Raw genomic sequence first — 20,700 nt, forward strand, 5'->3', positions numbered from 1 at the left:
AGGTTAAGATGAGACCACTTGACACTTGGAGTAGGGCTGGAGTCTGGAAGTAGAGAAAGTTGTAGATCAAACCAGAGTGTCCAAATACTGCCTGGCTGTGAACCTCCCCCCACCCGCCATATTGGTTAGAAGTCACTTGCTGGGCTTGGGGGTATATTGGGGTGGGGGAAGGTGTCAGTAGGCATTCTACTGAAGACACTCTGCTTTAGTTTACTGTTTTCCAGCCATTCCCAATATGTCCTATGTGTGCTCAATAGCTCACTTCCTTTGTCAGATTTTTCTTGGATCTTTTCTTAGCAGTACAGTCATACCTCGGGTTACAGACGCTTCAGGTTGCGTTTTTTCGGGTTACGGACCCACCAAAACCTAGAAGTACTGGAACGGGTTACTTCTGGGTTTCGTTGGCCGTTCATGCGCAGAAGTGCTACATTGCGCTTTGCACATGCGCAGAAGTGCCAAATCGCAACCCGCACGTGCGCAGATGCGCCGCTGTGGGTTGTGAACGCTGTGGGTTGTGAATGTGCATCCCACACGGATCACGTTTGCAACCCGAGCATCCACTGTACTGCCCCAAGACCTTCGGATATAGGGCAGTATATAAATTCAATAAATAATAATAATAATACTTCGCGCTGATGTCCGCAAGGCGGCAGCCTGTTCTGGGGGCTGGGGTCAGGGGGAGCTTGGGCTTCCCCCGCCCCAGCCCCGTGGTGGTGGGAGGAATAATTTTTTTTTATTCATTCCCCCCCCCCCCCAAATGAGGTGCGTCCTATGGGCCAGTGCACCCTATAGAGCGAAAAATACTGTATTTATTCACGCCTAAGGTGTCCAGAGACGCGGGTGGCGCTGTGGGTAAAAGCCTCAGCGCCTAGGGCTTGCCGATCGAAAGGTCGGCGGTTCGAATCCCCGCGGCGGGGTGCGCTCCCGCTGCTCAGTCCCAGCGCCTGCCAACCTAGCAGTTCGAAAGCACCTCTGGGTGCAAGTAGATAAATAGGGACCGCTTACCAGCGGGAAGGTAAACGGCGTTCCGTGTGCTGCGCTGGCTCACCAGATGCAGCTTTGTCACGCTGGCCACGTGACCCAGAAGTGTCTCCGGACAGCGCTGGCCCCCGGCCTCTTGAGTGAGATGGGCGCACAACCCCAGAGTCTGTCAAGACTGGCCCGTACGGGCAGGGGTACCTTTACCTTTACCTTTAAGGTGTCCACAAGGTGGCAGTAACACTGAACCTGCTCTACTTTCAGAGTGTGTTTTTAGGCTCTTTTTGCTGGCTGCTGAAACTATTATTTTACATCATTTCTTCATCCCAAGGGAACCCATCAAGGCTATGGAGGAGACTGTGGAAATCCTCCCAATCTGTGTTCTTGGTTCTGTAGAGTTGCATGGTTGAGAGCATCACAAATGAGGTTCTTCCCCCAAAAATGATAGGCAGAGAAAAGGGTACCTCTTCACACAATTCATAGTTAGCCTAGGGAATTCACTGTTTCATTGGTTTAGATCAGGAGTGGGCAGATCTCTGGCTTGCAGAATCTGTTTCGTTGTCATTTTTACCAAAATCCCGTAAGCCACCAGCTGAAGCCAAACGCAAAAGACATACAGTTAAACAAATTTCTGGGCTCAGAATGTTTGTTCTTTCATTCATTTTTGTTCATTCATTTCAGTTGAATGGTGCATACAGTCTTTCCATCCTCACTTTTGGTTATTCTAAGCTTTCTTCATTTCCGCAGCATTATTTAGGGCAGAGGGGTGGGGTGTATGTGTGTGTCATTTTGTTGCTGGGAATCAGAAATCCTTGCCCATCTACTGCAAATCACCCAGCAATCTACCAGTACTGTAGATGCAAACGCAGCTTCTGCTCACCCCTTGTTTAAGGGGTGTTACTTGCTGAAAGAGCAGGGTCTGTCTTGTTTTTTTTAATGTTTATTATAAAAAATGATCTTGCACAGTCTGGCTCGCTTGAAAGAACTGCTACTCTCTTGTCTTTCCCAAATCTGTAACCATTGTGGGGAGCAGGAGGATGACTACTTGACTGATACAGTGCATTGCTACTTAATTTGAACTATGGGTTAGCCCTGGGACATATGCAGCTGTGTATAAATACAGTTTTCCTGTTCTTTCAGACTTTACTGGACAATTCCTTGCAGGCGGATGTGGCCAGATTCCAGGACACTGTGTGGGCAGCGATCAAGGAGAAGTACAGACCAGAGGTCAGTGTGCCAGCCTTGTCTTTCTCTATCACAGATCCAAATAGTTTGAATGACGTTTTCTGGGGAACTGATATCTGAAACAGTTTTGTTCCATGCTTGGCTTGATGTCATTACTATACTTCAACTCTTAATTTTGTACATCACTTTTTGGACTATTCACTGTGTTCTGAAAACTTTCTGTGGTGGTTTCACATTTATTATGTATTCAATTTATATCCCACCCATTCTTCCTGAAGGAGCCTAGGTTACACAGTATAAATTATGTAGTGTTGATATATTATATGCTGCTTTGAATTCCTAGTTGGTTAGAAAGGCAGGATATAAATGGTAAGCATAAGTAGACTGGAGCATTTGGCAGAACTGTTTGGACTGCAGAATTTGCAGCATCTTGGCAGGCATTAATCATAGCTCCATCTGCAGCTACTGGAGAAGTGGGTCTTTCATGGAAAGGCAGGCCACTTTGGCTCTGGGAGTTCCTGAGTGACATCCATGGTATCCATTCTCCCTTGCTCCTCAAGAATTTCAAACAGTTACTAACTAAGGGCAGCCGTGAGTTACAAGATGGGCTAAACTCAACTTTTCCCTCTCCAGAGCTTGGTTGATGTACAGCCCCCACCAAAAGGCCCATCAGATGAAGAGCCAGATACTCCGCCCGATGCCCACGTGGACCAGTTACCTCCTGATGACGATTATGACGAGGAGGAGGATGAAGATGAAGAACCTGAGGAAGACAGCATTGATGAGGAGGTGAAGGTACTAAACTGAGTTTCTGGAGTCTACACCTGAAATATACAGGGATATTCTTCTCCCCCGCTCCTCTCCTAACTTAAATTTTACATTCAAGATCACACACACCATAGGAAAAAATATGTGTTTTTATTTTAGCACACTTTATTCTGAATACAATATTTGCATGGATGTTTGACTAGAGAGCAGCTGGTCATGGAGCAAGGTGTTGAGGGAGTGGCGTTGAGTAAAGAATTTTGACCCCAAGCCTATAGACCCGTGTTCGAAACTCCCATTGTTCTAGGCGCATTTTGAGACAGGGAATTTCATTAGCGTGAGCAGTTTCTGAGCTCTGGGTGTAGTACTGCTAAGATTTCAGATTAAAACCGTGGTGTGGAAGGAAAGGAGGACCTTTTCTGCCTCCCCACTTCCATCTGCTCTCTGAAGATTGGAGAAGAGACCCTCTTAAGAATATTAGGGGGGTGGGTAAGGGAAAGGACTAGACCATGTGGAAAATGATCATAATATTTTAGCTGCAGTTCCTTCATTTTCAGCCTTGCATTCTTGTTATAAGAAAAGCGTGCCTAGACATTCCGTTGTTGTGCCCATAACTATAGAAGGTGGGTGGAAAAGTAGCCATGCTGGTAGCAGGGGCTCATCCCCTCCAGAGCTTTTTGCTGATCTTGGGATAGGGTAGAATATTAAAGCCTGACAAATTGCTATGCCTGGTGCAATGAGAAGAATGGCAAGTTGCTAGTACTACAGTTTCACACAGAATTTTTGTTGCTGTTGCTTAACATTAGGAAGTGCATGAGAGTTCAACGCGGGTCCTTTGTTCATCTCGCTCCCTCTGAGCCTCTCTTATCCTCCAAAGCAGGGATGGGGAGCCTTCCTCAGTCTGAGGGCTGCATTCCCTTCTGGGCACATTTCAGTCACACAAAATCATTCAGGGTGTGAAGCATGGCCGGTCCCCGCTTGTCAATTTCTCCCAGTCTCCTCTCCCCCTCTTGTTTATGGTCTATGTGGGATGCTTTTTGAACTGGAAGTGACGATGACCACCTTCTGCCTCAATGTCTCCACAGGTCCCTTCCCCCAAGCCATCGTCTGATGTCAAAGCGTCAGAAGATGAACTGGAGACGATGCCCCCTTATGATGAAGCCACACAAGCTCTAATTGAAGGTAAGCTATTCTTTAGGGAACATCCTTTCAAATGCAAGAAACACCATGATTGTCTTTAGTGTGTGCAGGCCTGCCCGTGAACTTGCTGTGCAGAAAACAGCTATTTTCCAAAAGGGGTCAAGTCCAAGTGGAGTCAACCAGCAATGGTACAAAAGAAAGTTACTGCTTTCTTTCTGTTCAAATAAATGCCATAAAGAGGCTTAAGAACTTCAAGCAAGATGGATGTTCTACCAGGTCAGAAAACAAAAGCCATTTGCTCCGAGAGGAGGTGAGCTGCAGCTTTTAACACATGGCTAAAAATTTTGAGCTGCCTCATTTTGAAAAAGTTCTGGGGAAAAATCAGAGCTGTTCAATATTTCTTTTTATCATGCAAGGAAGATATTTGATCCAGTTGACCTTGTCCAACGTGAGGTCCCATGAACACTTGATGCTGCTAACTCGTCATGTCTTGATTGCTTAGAGCTTTCTTCTCACACTGTGGTCAATGAGGCAAGCAGGAGTTTACAGGTAGCTGCTTGCTTTAACAAGTATCTGAACATGAGAAGGAGAGGTGTGAAGTCAAGATGGGGCAAATCAAGCTGCTCTTAGAACGTGAGAGCCCTGCTGGATCAGTCTAGCATCCTGTTGCTGCAGTTGCCAACCAGATGCCCATGGGAAAACCTGAGCACAAGAGCAACTCTCTCTACTTACAATACCAAGCATCTGGTATTCAGAAGAATACTTTCTCCAACAGTGGAAGCGGCGCATAGCCATCATGGCTTTTAGCCACTGATAGCCTTATTTCTCTCCATTGGGGGTGAGATGAGTGGTTTAATCCTGCCATGGAACCATCTAGTGCCTCGTGGCTGAGAAATGGGCATCATACAAACTTTCTGCATGGCACCAAAGAAAGAGAGAGGGACAGACCCAGATGTGTACATGTAGTTATGTATTTCACTAGCTGTATTCAAGAATTTCCATAGCTCACCGTTTTGGCTGCTCTCCATGCTGTATATTCAGTGTGTATTGTTTTTTCAAAAAAAAATTCTGTATTTGAACATTGGAGTAGAATCTTTGTAAATTGTTGCATTGCTTAACCATTTTTGCTCTGTTGGGAAAAGTTGAGTCATGTCTATGGGCAAAGACACTTTAGCATCACCTTGAGTCTAAATATAGCACGAGGCAGCGGGGGAGGAGGATGTTTGTGTTTAGTGCTCCAGTAAGTTCCTTCCGGATAGATGTCATCATGGAACCACCTTTTGTTTAGCTGTCATGTAGCCACACCTCCACTTTCTCCTCCTGAATTCATGTGGCTTTCCAAGCCTTTGGTACCCCAGTGAAGTGAGAGAACTTCTTCGGCAGGGGTGGAGTGACCTCAGGCCCTCTAAGCCCTCTTTATCTGGCCCTTAGGATTCTCTGCAGACCACTCCTCCTCCCAAGGCTACTCTTCTCGGCCTAAACAGAACGTGACCTTGTACTGCTCAGAATACCTCTTGCCTGCTTGGATGGACGGATGCAGATGTAGTAACCACAAACTCTTATGTGGCTGGACTGTAGCCTACTGTACAGAGCAAAGAGTCATATATACAACTCAACCCACCACTGGCATGTCCCCCCCCCCAAAAAAAAGAACCCATGAGATTGTTCAGGTGGGCGTGTGATCCTCTGGCTGAAAAAGGTTCACCAGCCTGCAGTTCAGCATCATATTTTACTTTAATGTGACGCTCTCTTTTCCAAGTGACCCAGGTGTGCTTGGTCTTTTGGAAGATTGAGTTTACCCAAAGCTATGCAGTGACACCTTTTTCAGTAAGCCTGGGAAGGCGGAGCTTTGTTTTTTGTTTTTTTTACTGTTTTGCTGAAATTTAGGCTGGGACTTAAAGGAGCAGCAGACCAAGTTGACCCAGGGTGCTTGAGAGGTTCTTCCAAGTCCACCCAGTTTCCAAGCAGGATCTGTCGATGCTGTAGAGTGGAGCTTGTCAAAATGTACCAGACGTAGCCAAAAGCTGTTTTATAGCTGTAATAAAATGAACTGGGCAGCCAAAGGCATGTCTGCACTTTGTGTTCTGGGAACGTGCGCCATCCGAATAGATCACCGCCATTAGCATTGCTAAGCAGGCACCATTTCTTCGATATCTAATGTCCACGAAGCAAAAGGCAATCAATAGGCTGGACTTGCTCTTTGAAGTAGCTCATGTGGGCTAAAGGGGGAGTAGCTCTGTGTGTGGTTTTCTCCTTGCAGCGGTGCAAAGCCATCAAAACGCACAATATGGACATGGGATTATAACATGTTTGTTTGTCTAACTTCTGATTTGCCTTTTCTTCCCTTTGCATTAGTTATAGGTACTGAAACGAGTTAATTCTGCTTTTCAGTAACTCCAGCTAGTTGGGGAGTGGACTGACATATACTTGAGACGTATGGACAGTTTTCAGTTGACAGCCACTAGGTGGAGGTGGTGGTGCATCCCAGATTCCCATTATTTTGTATAAATTCTTCCAGAGAGGCGTGCTAAATTTGTTGTTGTTGTTTTGTTGTTGTTGTTGTTAATTCTAATTAAATTTGTATAGCGCCCTTCATTTGAAGATCACAGGGCAGTTCACAACAAAAATACAAAATGAGAATACATTTACTCCTTATCCTCCCAAACCTTGTAAGGAGCTACTTAGGGTTGAAAATCTGGGGCAACTTTTACAGATATATGGGCATAGGTAAAGGTAAAGGGACCCCTGACCGTTAGGTCCAGTCGTGGACGACTCTGGGGTTGCGGTGCTCATCTCACTTTATTGGCCGAGGGAGCCGGCGTACAGCTTCTGGGTCATGTGGCCAGCACGACTAAGCTGCTTCTAGCGAACCAGAGCAGCACACGGAAACGCCGTTTACCTTCCCGCTGGAGCAGTACCTGTTAATCTACTTGCACTTTGACATGCTTTCGAACTGGTAGGTTGGCAGGAGCAGGGACCAAGCAACGGGAGCTCACCCCGTCATGGGGATTCGAACCGTCGACCTTCCAATCAGCAAGTCCTAGGCTCTGTGGTTTAGACCACAGCGCCACCCGCGTCCCTTGTATATATATGGGCATATTTTATTCTAAATTGAAAGATAAAAAAAATGTTGGTGCAATCGAGGGGAGATCTTAGCCATGAGATGGGAATCCAGAGGCAGCAAGCTCCCCCCCCCCCCCAGTAGAGGAAGAGTAGTTTTTTGAACATAAGGGAGCCATTGATGCATGGTGCAGTCCAGACATATAAACAGCAACAGTTTGGGTTGCTCTTTTCTTCTTCCTCTTTTGTTTAATAGACAAAAGCAATTTTCTGGTAGAGGCACATTTGTATTATTGGAGAGAAGTGGATTGAATAGCTCTGCTCTTGAGAGGCTGGGTTAAGAAAAAAGAGTAAGACCATTTGAAAGTCTTGATCTAGATAAGCAATCCTAAGTCTTGATCTAGATAAGCTCCCGTTGCTCGGTCCCTGCTCCTGCCAACCTAGGAGTTCGAAAGCACATCAAAGTGCAAGTAGATAAATAGGTACCGCTCTAGCGGGAAGGTAAAACAGCGTTTCCATGCGCTGCTCTGGTTCACCAGAAGCAGCTTAGTCATGCTGGCCACATGACCCGGAAGCTGTAGGCCGGCTCCTTCGGCCAGTAAAGCGAGATGAGTGCCACAAACCCAGAGTTGGCCACAACTGGACCTAATGTTCAAGGGTCCCTTTACCTTTAATAATAATAATATAATATAAAGAAAAGTCCTGGGCTGCAAGGTCACTACAAATTCTTGTGCTCCATAGCTTCATTGCTCTTTGCAGAGGACAGAGATGAGTGACATCTCCTGCACTGCTCTTAAGCTGTTTCCCAGAAGGATAGAAATTGGCCAGTGGTTAGCTCGTGGTCTGCAGTAAGAAGGAAATGGCCCTTTTAGGTAGCTATTAATAGACTGAATTTGAGCCGCAGATCCATTATTTCTTGTGTTCTCCCCTTCCTTTGGACAGGGCCCAGTGTTGAAGTCAGTTGCTTTTTCGCCATTTCTTGCTGCGGCTGTTGAATTTCCAGAGCATCTCCCATTTCATATATGTGAAAGGCTTCTCTGTGCTGGTTACTTGCAAGCCAACTAAACTCCCTAGGCAAAGAACAAATGTGCTTGCAAGGCGAAAGCAATGCAGCGCAGCTGGTGGAAATTTGGACCTCACTGGTGCAGTTCAGATCTCGAAAGTCCTGCTCTCAGTCTGGGTTCTCCTATAAAATGGAATGAATACTAGCCAACTTGGTATTAATTTGATACCAAGCAATCAATGTTAGCACTTACCTGGCCAATTTCCAGTCACCCACAATAAGTATAGACAAGCAGACAAATATAGAAGTAGTATTTTTTCTTTACAGTCACTCGTGTATTTGATAGAAGTAACATCAACTCATAAGTCAACTCCCAGCTTGGGCATCACATAACTACTGGTAGTTAGCATGCCAGAGTCTTGTTCGTTATCAGAATTAGACAAATTGCTCCACCAACTAAGAGCAGCCATGCGCCACCACCCCCAAAATCAAGAAAGAGCTATTGATCTGTCAATTTTTTCTGTGTCTGGGCCAGACGAGCTTTTCCATGTGGTGCATGGCCATTCCTAGTTGGATAGAGCGATTTGTCTGGTTAATTCAGATAACGAACGAGACTCTGGCATGCTAACTAGTTATGCAACCCCCAAGCTGGGTGTTGACTTACGAATTGATGCTACTTCTATCAAATACATTAGTTATTGTAAAGAAAAAGACTACTTCTATATTTGTCTGCTTGTCTGTACTCCTTACTGTGGAGCACTTGTCCTTGGTGATATATTTTTCTGTGCCTTTGCATTATACTATTCTGTCACCATCCTCTGCATTGTCTGTTCAATTTCTAGTCATGGCGCAGTTAACTGGGCACTCTAATCTGCGTTCATACTTACTCAATAGCAGCTCAATAAAGCATAACTAGTGATGAAAGGCCTTAAACTCAAGATTGTAGCTGAAATGCATCTTAATTGGTGTACAGTGCTTCATGTAAGCCGTATTATCTTCATACGGAAGATAATGTTATTAAGAAGAAAAGAAAATAACCCTGAAACAGTGGAACATGGCAATATAGAAAACATTCTAGATTGCAAATTGTATAAGAATAGCATTAACAATCTTCTTACCCTCCTTCTGATTTTCCCCATACCATCTAGTTGTGAAACAGAATTTCTCATCTCTCCTAGCATGTTGGCATTCTGATATAAAGGTCATAGTCAGTCATCCAAGGCTATGGGCCAGGATCCTGTGGCCTTCAGCTGAGCACATGAGGTAGAGTTGGATAGATAGTGAGCAGAGACAGAGAGAATATTCCTTGAACACCTTTTATATTGATCAGTAGCTGGGTCAGGAGGATGGGTCAGTTACATGACATACTTAGGTGAACCAATGTAAGAGAGAAATCGTGGATTACCATGTGGGGGAAAGTTTTAAAAGGCAAATAGCATCCTATTTGTGCTGATAGTATGACCTCGTATTTCATCTTACTGTCATGCAAGATGCCAGGGACTCGCACGTCTGCCACTGAGAATCAGCTGAACAGCTCCCAGCAGCATGCACATGAGGGGCCCAGAGTTGAATCTTACTGTTTGCTGAAGCTTGCTGTAGTGGGTTGTTTACAGGCTTTGTAGGGTCCTGATTTACACCTTGCAAAATTGCTACGGGGTTGTAAAGGACCCCAGTTGCAAACAACTCTGGGGTTGTGGCGCTCATCTCGCTTTACAGGCCAAGGGAGCTGGTGTTTGTCCGCTCCGCAGACTGTTTTTCCTGGTCATGTGGCCAGCATGACTGAGCCGCTTCTGGTGCAACAGAACACCGAAACCAGAGCAGTGCACGGAAATGCCGTTTCCCTCCCCACCGAAGCGGTATCTATCTACTTGCACTTTGACGTGCTTTTGAACTGCTATGTTGGCAGGAGCTGGGACCGAGCAATGGGAGCTCACCCCCGTCGCGGGGATTCAAACCGCTAACTTTCTGATCGGCAAGCCCAAGAGGCTCAGTGGTTTAGACCACAGCGCCACCTGTGTCCCTATGGGGTTGGACTGGTTTGATTAGCAGGGCTGTTTTAATTAAGAAGTGAACTCTGCAGAAAAGTTGGCGGGAGTTACGTTTTTCATTCAGTTTTGCAGCTAGGCTTACTTTCCTGTATGTCTTCCAGCTGCCCAGAAGGCCCGAGAGCAGTTTGAAGAGGTAGAGAAGTCCCTGAAAGAAATGGAGGAGTCTATCAGGTATGGCTTTGGGCTGGCAGCCACAGTCTCTCAAGGGTGAGGTGGGCTTCTCTCTGGAGGAGGGGCAGAACGCAATCCATGTCACTTGCAAGGGTAAGTAAAGCCCTTCGATCAGAGTAAGGGGGACCAAGTCTTGCTGGCAGACCTTACTGGTGAGCCAAGCTTGACAGGTTGGGAAGGCCTCTCACCTTTCAGTCACAATGGCACTGGGTGATGTTTTTGCCCCCATCCCCATTTGAAATCAAGCCATGTGAGCAAAGGCATAACCTGGGTGGAGCACGGAGCAAGGGCTTCACTACACAATACTTTACAAGAACTGTTGGGCACCCCCCCTTTTTTTAGTTCAGCTTTGTCCTTACCTGCCTCATGCCTGATGTCATATATGTGATGTCAGGCGTAGGGTATGGGGACATGGCTTGGCCAAAACAGCCTGGCATGCCAAACGGGGAGGATTGATGGGCCTAATTAGCTGTGAAGGCTGGAGGTTCCCTCACCCCTGCCTTGGGTGAATTCTCCTTGAGGCCTGCAATATTTCTTTCTGCTTGACACTGACCCTTCCCCGTTGGCTTCCAGCAATGGCAATTTGTACCCCCTAGCCAGCTGTTTGTGTGATTTCCCCAGATACCTAATGGTTTGGATAGGTAGTACACTTGGCTTCAGTAGGCAAAGTCTTTGGGGGGGGGGGTGATGACAGGGAGGTCCTTTCTCCTGGACATAGCTGTCAACATTTCACTTTTTTAAAGGGGAATTCCCTTATTCCGAATTGGATTCCTTGCAAGAAATGGGAAACATTGACAGCTATGCTCCTGGACCATTTTCATTGTCATGAATCTAATCTATATGGCTTTTCCTCCTCCCTCTCTATCCCCTCCACCTCGCTACCCATCCTGTAAAGAAGAATGTGCCATTCTCCCCGCACCCCCCTTAGTTAGGGGAGCTCAGCAAGCTGGTGTTTGAGGACCCCTGCGCTAAAAGCGGGGGGGGGGGTGTCCATGGGAATTCTGTTGAGAACCACAAGGCTGGTTTTTAAAATCCTATCCTTTGCCTGGTCTTTCTTGCTGCTTCTTACTTTTTGATGCACCCTCAGCTAGGATGTTAGGAGAGGTTACTGTTTGTTATTTTACTGTGAAGATAAGAGCGCTTTGTACAGTTTCGCTCTAGGGGTTTGGGCATTGCTTTGATGCCACTTGCCATTCAAATCGCATCTCCCCCCACCTTTCCCCGGTCCCAGGTGGGGGAGGGGAGAAGGATAGAAGCCAAAAATAAATTTCAAGCTGTCTCCTATTGATTGCATACATAATTATTGCCGTAATCACGCCACTCCTGAGTTCTTAGGCTGGGAGGGCTGATGCAGGGAGCAGATGGGAGACCTCGGCATGCTTAGCTTGGCTGACCTTGGTGACAGTCACTTCATTTAGCTATTGGGGGAGGATATATTTTGCTGGTTTCTGCCGCCTTCTCAGTGGAAGGGGATGTACAGTGGCAGAGGCACTAAACGGACCCTGTGGCTTGGTGATTTCTGGCCGCATCTTCAGAGTCTCTTCACATACCCATTGTGGCATGGTGGTATTTTTTGACGTGCTGTATTACTTTGCATTGACTCCCAGTCTGATAAGTAAGTATTATCAGCTGTTGCTTCCTTTCTCCACTTCATCTTCGGAATGGCTATAGTCACTTGCAAGTGGTTAGAATGGATGCAGGTTTTGTTGTGATACAGCGCATTGCTCAAGTCAACCACCCAGTTCTTTCCGGCCAAAGGTTTTTGCACAATTTCCATGCTCTGTCCCTGACTCCATTTACCCTGTTGCTTCTGACAAATCTTCCACTAGCTTGCTTGGAAGTGCAGCAGGAGCTTCTCTGTCCGAGAGGAGTGTGCTAAAATAAATCTTATTCCGCCAACTGGCTATGAAGGGCTTGTCTGAATGAACCTCTTGTTACATCTATTACTCTTCCCTGTAAATATGTTTTGGGGTTTTTTAAGGAAGCAGAATAAATTATACAGATTAAATCTATGAAAATGTAATTTATTCCGGGCATAGTATTGCAGCTTCCTGTGCACTGACTTTAACATCATCTTAAGTGGAGAGTCTACAGATTTATTCCCCCCCCCCCCACATCAAGGGCAGGCTGTGAGCTGCCCATGGGGGCGCCCTAGTCTGACCAAGACCTCTGAACAGGCTCAGGGACAATGCAGCAGCTTCTCATTTATTTATTTGCACAAATTTATATGCCGTTTAATCATAGAAGAATATGAAAGCGGTATACATCAAGGAATACAATACATCAAATACTTAAAATATAGGCACCAGTGAGTAATGAACTGCTAAGATATATCTGGGAAAGCCTGATATTTAGTGTGTTACTGTTGCTGCTTTCCCAGTATCAATGGCCAATCTCAATATTCCTTGATGGGTAGGTCTAGGATAGTGGTGGAGAACCTGGTCCAGATGTGGGATTCCAACTCCCACAGCTCTAGCCAGAGTTAGGGATGATGGGAGTTGTAGTCCAGAAACACCTGGCGGATGCCCAGGTTCCTCACCCCTGACCAGCAGAGACTTTATGCCTCTGGAGCAACTTTCGGTCCAGAACTTCGAAAGGCATAGAGGTTGCAATCCTTGACAGCAGGCTCTGATTTCCGGAGAGAGTGTGCAGGCAGAGCGATTAAGCTGCTTCATCATGAGCCGGAGTCCTTAGAAAGTATACAATTATGGCCACTCAGACCTAGGGTTTTTCCCTGAGTTTGTAAGTGTGTGCCATGCCTGCAGCACTTCAGCCGGCAGGAAGGGGCTTGCATGACCAACAGTTTATCCAAGCGACCTCCCCCAAGCCCCCGTCTCCGCAGATAGGCAGCAAGCATGTCAAGGAGCTGTAGGCTAGAGCCCTCCTTTCCAATATGCTAGTTTCCTCTGCTCAGGAAAGGGTGTGTTTTGCGGGGGCAGGGGGAGTTGCGTGGAGGAACATTTAGTCATACGAGCCACCCCCCCAGCCATCTGAAGTGATACAGCCAAAACACATGTTTATCCCCCCAGGGAGAACTAGGCCTAAAACAGCAGGTGCAAAACAAGAGCTTTAATTGAAGTCCCTCTTCAGAATTAGCTCCACATGGGGCATTTCCCACCCAGCCATAACTCCGCTGCGCTTGCAGTGCAAACTGCCCCTCCCCACCCCAGGGAGATCTCTGGCTTGTCCCATTAGGAAGGCTTTTAAGGGGGTAGGGGTTGGAGAAAATGTGTCAGCTAAGTAAGCAGCTAATGGAAGTCTGGAGTCACAGCTGAGACCTGTTTTGTTGGTGTCATCTTTCCAAGCTCTCTTTTTTTTTAAGTAATGAAAGACATCTTTCCCTTCTAAAGGAAGGAGGATGTTTCACGGTCCCTTTTATTTAGGGCTACTACCTGCCCTCCCTTCAAAGTTTCAGCATGGCCGAGCATACTTGCTCATCCCTATCCTTAGAGTCTCACAGCCTTGAGTCGCTGCTACCCCACTTTCCCCTGGTTGCTGGTGGGGGGCTGTTGCAGAAAGAGAAGTGGCTTAAGGCTCCGAGGCAAAGTCTGGGTTAGGACCTAAGTGCCCACCTTGGCATGTCCTGCCACAACAGACCGAGGGAGGGAGGAGAGGACAGGAGTTTTTCCTTTGTCCTAAAAGCTATGTTGATCAGACCAGGGCAAAGTGGCTGCTAAGGCAGGTCCTTTATTAAACAAAGAGCTTTGCATCTCTCTGTGCGCATGGGGGAGAGAGAGACCCGTAATTAGGAGTAGCCTTGGTGACAGGGCGGTAACCATGGGATCCAGCCTCCCCAACCAGTCCCTTTGCTTCTCCGTGGGGTCCCCTGGGAGGACAGGCAGATAAGGGCAAGGAACAAAGACAGCCACTTAACAAAGAGCTTGGGCAAAGGCCATTGACCCCTGACACAAGCTGGACTTGCCTTCCACCAGCGGGAGAGGGCGGAGGAGACCGATGCCAGGATAACACTTGACTCCTGGTGGTCAGTGAAGCAAAAGGGACCTGCTGCCACGCTGGCCGTCCTCTCTCAGCTCCCCGGCGTTGGGAGGAGCTGTAACTCAGGAGCGGGTAACACGGCCCTATGCCTCTTCACTGCAGAATCTGGAAAGCTCTTACCCACCAGGCCAAGCTTCACTTAGATGAACCGTTGAGCTGGCTCAGCAATATGGCGGCATCAGTTCCTCTTGTTTTTAAAAAATCATTTTTTCATTAAAAAAAAAAAAGACAATTTGTGAGAAGCATGAAACATTTTGCCATCTTTGTCTCACGCCAGTCTCCTGCTGGCCTTTCTGGGATAATGTGTGTTCTGAGATGAGGTTTCACCTCCACAGAATGCATGTATCCCGCAAAACCTTTCCTTGATTGCAACAGCTTCTTACTCTTTGTCCTTATGAACTGCATGGCCTCCCACCTCTAGAAATACTCCTTAATGTTATGAGTCTGCTGTCTAGAGAAAGTCACTTAAAGGCTGCCAGGAGGTCTGCCTGCTTGTTTTAAATTTCTATCCAAGCTTCTTGTCGCTTATGCACAACTCGGAGCAGCCTTCAGAATTTTCAAATCACAATATCCCATGTGATAAAATGTTCAGTTAAAAATACAACAAACACTTATTTCCTTCTCTTCTGGTCTTGGAGCTAAAAGCCACATTTTTTCCTCATATGCTTTCTCTATATTTTGCTGTATATGTTAAGTAGTAGGAATTTCAATGTATTAAGACAGATTTAGTGGTCAGAAATTCTCAGCCTTTCTTGACTGGATTACTTTTGCCTTCTGAGCAAAGCATCCCTCCTGTATTTCTGTTAAAATTGACCCAGGAATATTCCAGTAACCCCCTAGCCCCATTAACCTTATTCCGTCAAATGTCCTGTTAGCCTGTGTGTAGTTTTTTCTTTTAACAATGTCGCCTTCTTCCTTCCCTCCCCCAGGAGCCTGGAGAAAGAGATCTCCTTTGATTTTGGACCTCATGGTGAATTTTCTTACCTCTATGGCCAGTGCTACGAACTCACCACTAATGAGTAGGTGCCTGTGTCGCTTGCTTGACTATTTGTTTCCTCTGGGGAGTGGCTCTCTTCTCTCTGCTCAGCCCTATGACACCTGGAGTGCTCTCTTTGAACTGTGTGTCTTACAAGCCGTCACTCCAGAGGTGCCAAAAAGTAGCTGGGTGGCCTGCCCAACCGCCAGGGTTAGCCTGTAGAGCGGCAGGAGATGGAGATCTGGCCAAAAGGTTCTTTGTTCCTGTTCTTGACTGTAAGACGAGCATTATTAATGAAAAGGAAGCTGATTTTTACTCCCCAAAACTGTAGCTTGGTAGTATGGCAAATTCCTCTATAACAAGGTGGTTAGCTTTTGGCAAGCTTACTGGGGCAGCTCAGGGTGAGAAGAAAGGCACCCCCTTCAAAACTGAAGATGGAAGGCTCCAAAATTGGAGCCAGGGACTCAAAATTTAGGCAGATAAGGCTCCATCAGAATTCATTTTTTACTAGTTCTTGGGGAAGTGAGGTTCTCCACTCAGAAGAGAAGAGGTGCTGTTCTTTGATCTAGATATACAGTTGTACCTTGGAAGTCAAACGGAATCCATTCAGGAAGTCTGTTCAACTTCCAAAATGTTTGAAAACCAAACCGTGGCTTCTGATTGTCTGCAGGAAGCTCCTGCAGCCAGTCAGAAGCCACGGAAGCCTAGTCCGCCGTTTGGCTTCCAAAAATAGTTCACAAATCGGAACAGTCACTCCTGGGTTTGCGACGTTCAGGAGCCAAAACATTCGAGAACTAAGCTGTTCAAAAACCAAGGTACGACTGTACAAATAACTGCTCTTGAATGTTCATTATAGCTTCTAAACTGGATCTTGTATTGAGGGTCAAAGTTTGGTTTGGGTTCAGCCCATGTCCCCCAATATTTTGAATGATGCCTGGAATTTGGGTGCCTCTTGACCCTGATGTTGGTGATTGGGCAGGATAGCTTTGCGATGTGAATGTTCTTAAGAGGCTTGCAGTTCTTTGGACCAAGGTTGGGGAATGTGTCGCCTTCCAGATGGACTTCAACTCCCATTGGGCCCAGCCAGCATTGCCCGTAGTTGGGAAAGATAGGAGTTATGGCCCAGCCCTTTAAGGTCCTGTTCCTAGTTGGGCTTCCTTTGTGCCATGGGCTATACAGTAGGAGATGCCTTGTAGAGAGGGGACTAGGGGACAAGCAGAACTCCTTGTAAGAAGAGTTATCATAGGCATCAGTGTTCCACCCCACCCTGGTAATTAAGCAGGAGAGTGTTGCCTTCTAAAGCTCAGGTCACAGCATACCAGCTAGTGCAGTAGCTGCTGAGATATTTTGAACTACAATTCCCAACAGCCTCAGCCAGCACAGCCACACACCTGTAATCACCTGATGTCACCATGATGTTTCCCTTTGGAGACCTGCTTAACATCGAACAGACCTGCAAAGAAAAAATGTTTCTTGGCCTGCACAGTTTGATTTTTTTCAGTCAGAAACTTGCAACTGGAGACAATCCCAGCTGGCTTGCATTTGATAGCACATTTTGATTCCATGCCGAATGCAATCACCACTTGGAAGCTCTGATCAGGGTCTCCCGAGTACAGCAGATCACAGCGGGGCTGGCATTTGGGGCCAAATTTAAAAGGGGCCAAACGCAGGCGCTGCTTGCAGAAGAACCATAGAGAGTGCACCAAAAAGCTCCTGATTTTCCGGTGTAGTGGCACCATCATCCACCCTAGACCTGGCGTCATATGGGTTAGAGGGAAAGGGCCATGCGGTTCAAATTAGGACTCCTGGTGGGCCTAATTTGATTTGGTTGGCAAGTTGGAGGTTCCCCATTCGTTCTTTACTTGATAGACCAATAAGACTTCTATTCTGGATTCTCAGTATTTTTCCTTGTAAGCAGATCACGTTTAAAAGGTTGCACACAGTTGTATTCTGCGTGTTTCAATGGGAAGCTCATCTCGTACATTCTTAAATCTCTGGTGTTGATAGCAAAATAATCTTGGAAGCAAGGGATAGATCGGGGGCCTAGTCTTCTTCCTGCCATGCTTTCCCATTCCATCTAACCCCGAGCAGTATCCTTTCCAAATATATTTTGCCTTGGGTGCCATCGTTTTAGGAGCCAGGTCTAATGGTCTAATTATCGGCACTTCAAAGCACATGGCTCAGGGATCTCATGGATTTCTTTTATGCTCTTTTCCTCCTCAGATATATTTATCGCCTCTGTCCCTTCAGCAGAGTGTCTCAGAAACCCAAACATGGCGGCTCGGAGACCAGCCTTGGGTAAGAGTATGGGTAGGCAAACTAAGGGCTGGGAGCCAGAGCCGGCTCAATCGCCTTCTAAATCCGGCCTGCAGACGGTCTGGAAATCAGTGTGTTTTTACATGAGTAGAATGTGTGCTTTTATTTAAAATGCATCTCTGGCTTATTTGTGGGGCATAGGAATTTGTTCACCCCCCCCAAATATATATATATATAGAGAGAGAGAGAGTCTGGCTCCCCCACAAGGTCTGAAGGACAGTGGACCGCCCCCCTGCTGAAAAGGTTTGCTGACTGCTGGGTAAGAGACTCCAGTGCTCCAGGATTCGACGTGTTTCACAACAGTCTGAGGTCACTAGCCTCCCAAGCTAAACAGGGAGATGTTGCAGTGTTTTAGTGACTAAGCAGAGGCTGAGCTACAGATCAGGAAGTGTATAGTTTGAACTTTGGCTTTGCTCTTCAACATGCTAGGAGGCCTTATGCCAGTCAAACTCTCAGCCTTAGGACACCTTGTAACAATCCTCATCTTGGGGGTGATGATACTGATGTACCTTACAGGGCTGTAAGGGTTAGGATTGCAACCATGATGATGTACATCAGGCACTTCGGATAATCTGAAACACACACCTTTTTGCCCTGGCTTTTGACACTTGAGGTGCATATTTTTAGGACCCACCTTATTTCTGTAACTGTAAGTTGTTTTCATGTTGTGACCCGCCCTGAGACCTTAAGGTGGAGCGCAGGTAATGTGTAAGGAATAAAATAATAATAATCACTACTATGAGTATGAATAATAAAGCCCTGCCCCTTAGCATCAGTCAGTGTAAGAATACCTACTCAATTAGAAACGGGGAAGAAAACTTCATGTGTGTGGTGTGCTGTTTTAAAAACACCTTGCTGCCTTTTTTAACTTCCTGAAAATGGTCAGCGGTGCTGATAGGACCTCACTTGGTGGCTAGATCCTTGCCCCCGAGACCAGCCCACCCTGGAGCAGATTCATCCTGTGTAGAAGTGGCTCCATCTGGTTCTAAACGTTCCCTAAGGTTAGGATTAGCAGGGGCTACTTTGGGTGCTCTGAGTTGTTGCTTCCTTTCCAGCACGTGGGGCTCCTGGAGCGGTCCAGAGGATAACAAATTTGGTGTCATGAAGTACGAACACGGGACAGGCTGCTGGCAAGGCCCCAACCGATCCACCACAGTAAGTGATTGACGTAGTCCTGAGAGACCAGGAAGCTTGGTCGGGTGACCAGCAAGATACAGCTGCCTTTTCAAGGCCCAGCAGCAACGAAGTGGCCTGTCACCCAGATGACAGTATGCCTCCCTATCTGCAGGCTGCGTGAAGCTGCTTGGTTTCCAGCACACTCAAGTTCTGGCTCAACTGGAATGAAAAACCCCAAACCTTTATTTTCTACTCCCAAGCGTGCCCATTAATGTGGAGTCCCTGATCCCAGTCAGTGAAGGAAACCTAGTTGAGAGTGGGAAGAGGGCAGTTCAACAGAAGAGGTGCACTTTTTAAGAAGTAAGTAGGAAGCAGAGTTGGCTGCCTGTTGGAACATCTGAAAGTTTGGGGCTGGGCTGCCAGTTTTAGCAGACCAGCCTGAGGGTCTGGAACGTGTCCAGAGGAGGGCAACCAAAATGGTCAAAGGCCTGGAAACGATGCCTTATGAGGAACGGCTAAGGGAGCTGCGCATGTTTAGCCTGGAGAAGAGGAGGTTAAGGGGTGATATGATAGCCATGTTCAAATATATAAAAGGATGTCACGTAGAGGAGGGAGAAAGGTTGTTTTCTGCTGCTCCAGAGAAGCGGACACGGAGCAATGGATCCAAACTACAAGAAAGAAGATTCCACCTAAACATTAGGAAGAACTTCCTGACAGTAAGAGCTGTTCGACAGTGGAATTTGCTGCCAAGGAGTGTGGTGGAGTCTCCTTCTTTGGAGGTCTTTAAGCAGAGGCTTGACAACCATATGCCAGGAGTGCTCTGATGGTGTTTCCTGCTTGGCAGGGGGTTGGACTCGATGGTCCTTGTGGTCTATTCCAACTCTATGATTCTATGATTCTAGGGGATGGGGCAATGACCGTGGTTAAGTCATTTATTCATTCCTTGCCTCAGTGATGTCCTAGGATTTCCCTCGGTATTTTTTAAATAAATAAATAAATTTTATTAGAGTTTATAAATACAAAACTTAATCTCAAATATCTTTTTTGTTCAACATTAAGATAAAAACAAAAAAGAAAAAGAGAGATAAGGGGGGGAAAGTAGGAAAAAGCTTTCAAGAGAAAATAGAAAAGATACAGTTCAGAAATTAGAGAACTTCTGATTCTTCGTCTGTCAGCTATATATAAACAATAACCACTTCATCCATTCCAACATAATATTAGGATTTCCCTTGGGAAGATTTGATGGATGAGGGATTTTTGTGTGAGTTCAGGATCAGGCTGATCTGCCTTGCTTGGATCAGAGTAGGAATTCTCCCATCCCACACTGAACAGGCCCAGTGATTTGTCTCATCTGGCAGAAACTTGGGTTGGCTATCGTGGTTGGCTGACACTGTTGCTAGTACGTTGTAAAGCTGGTGTGGGGAACCTTTGGCCCTCCAGGGGTTGCTGAACTACAGCTCATCCATGTCTCAAAGCATGGTCAACAGCCAGGGATGATGGGAGTTGTAGTTCAGCAGCATCCCCAAGGAGTGACCAAAGAGGTTCCCCATGCCTGTTGCAAAGAAATGACAGTGGGTAAGGGAGGGTTTATGCCACAGGCAGCGGTAAATGCGATGGGCTCCTGCACAGCAGCTGCAATCCTAAGCCACAGACTCCATAGTGGGTAGCCAATGTCCTGTTTTCTCTCCTTCCAAGGTGAAACTTACATGTGGCAAGGAGACAGTGGTCACATCGACGACAGAGCCCAGCCGCTGCGAGTACTTGATGGAGTTTATCACCCCAGCAGCCTGCCAGGAGCCAAAAGACCTCGGTCACGATGAACTCTGAGGCTGGCAGGTGAGTTCCTTTGTCAAGTCTCAAGATGACATGGTATCCATGGGCGCTGGCAAACGGGGAAGGAAAGCCATGTTCTAAGTAGTGCAGACTAAAACGTTTAGTTTGGCAGC

General features: G+C 46.6%; 1 protein-coding gene across 3 annotated transcripts in view; it reads left to right on the plus strand.

Annotated features, from left to right (window-relative positions):
• Nucleotides 1–20,700, plus strand: part of PRKCSH (protein kinase C substrate 80K-H) — a 33,833-nt gene that overhangs the window by 9,671 nt on the left and 3,462 nt on the right. For 2 of the 3 annotated variants that reach the window (XM_053371113.1, XM_053371114.1), the window contains exons 10-17: nt 2,119–2,205; nt 2,797–2,958; nt 4,014–4,110; nt 10,281–10,350; nt 15,276–15,365; nt 17,546–17,620; nt 18,694–18,793; nt 20,450–20,590. In XM_053371113.1, the coding sequence (XP_053227088.1) occupies nt 2,119–2,205; nt 2,797–2,958; nt 4,014–4,110; nt 10,281–10,350; nt 15,276–15,365; nt 17,546–17,620; nt 18,694–18,793; nt 20,450–20,581 (813 nt within the window). In that variant the 3' untranslated portion in view covers nt 20,582–20,590. The remainder of the gene's footprint in view (nt 1–2,118; nt 2,206–2,796; nt 2,959–4,013; nt 4,111–10,280; nt 10,351–15,275; nt 15,366–17,545; nt 17,621–18,693; nt 18,794–20,449; nt 20,591–20,700) is intronic. The other variant, XM_053371115.1, reaches the window with a different exon arrangement.

Source organism: Podarcis raffonei, chromosome 17, assembly GCF_027172205.1.
Source record: "Podarcis raffonei isolate rPodRaf1 chromosome 17, rPodRaf1.pri, whole genome shotgun sequence".
NCBI classification, from domain to species: Eukaryota; Metazoa; Chordata; class Lepidosauria; order Squamata; family Lacertidae; genus Podarcis; species Podarcis raffonei.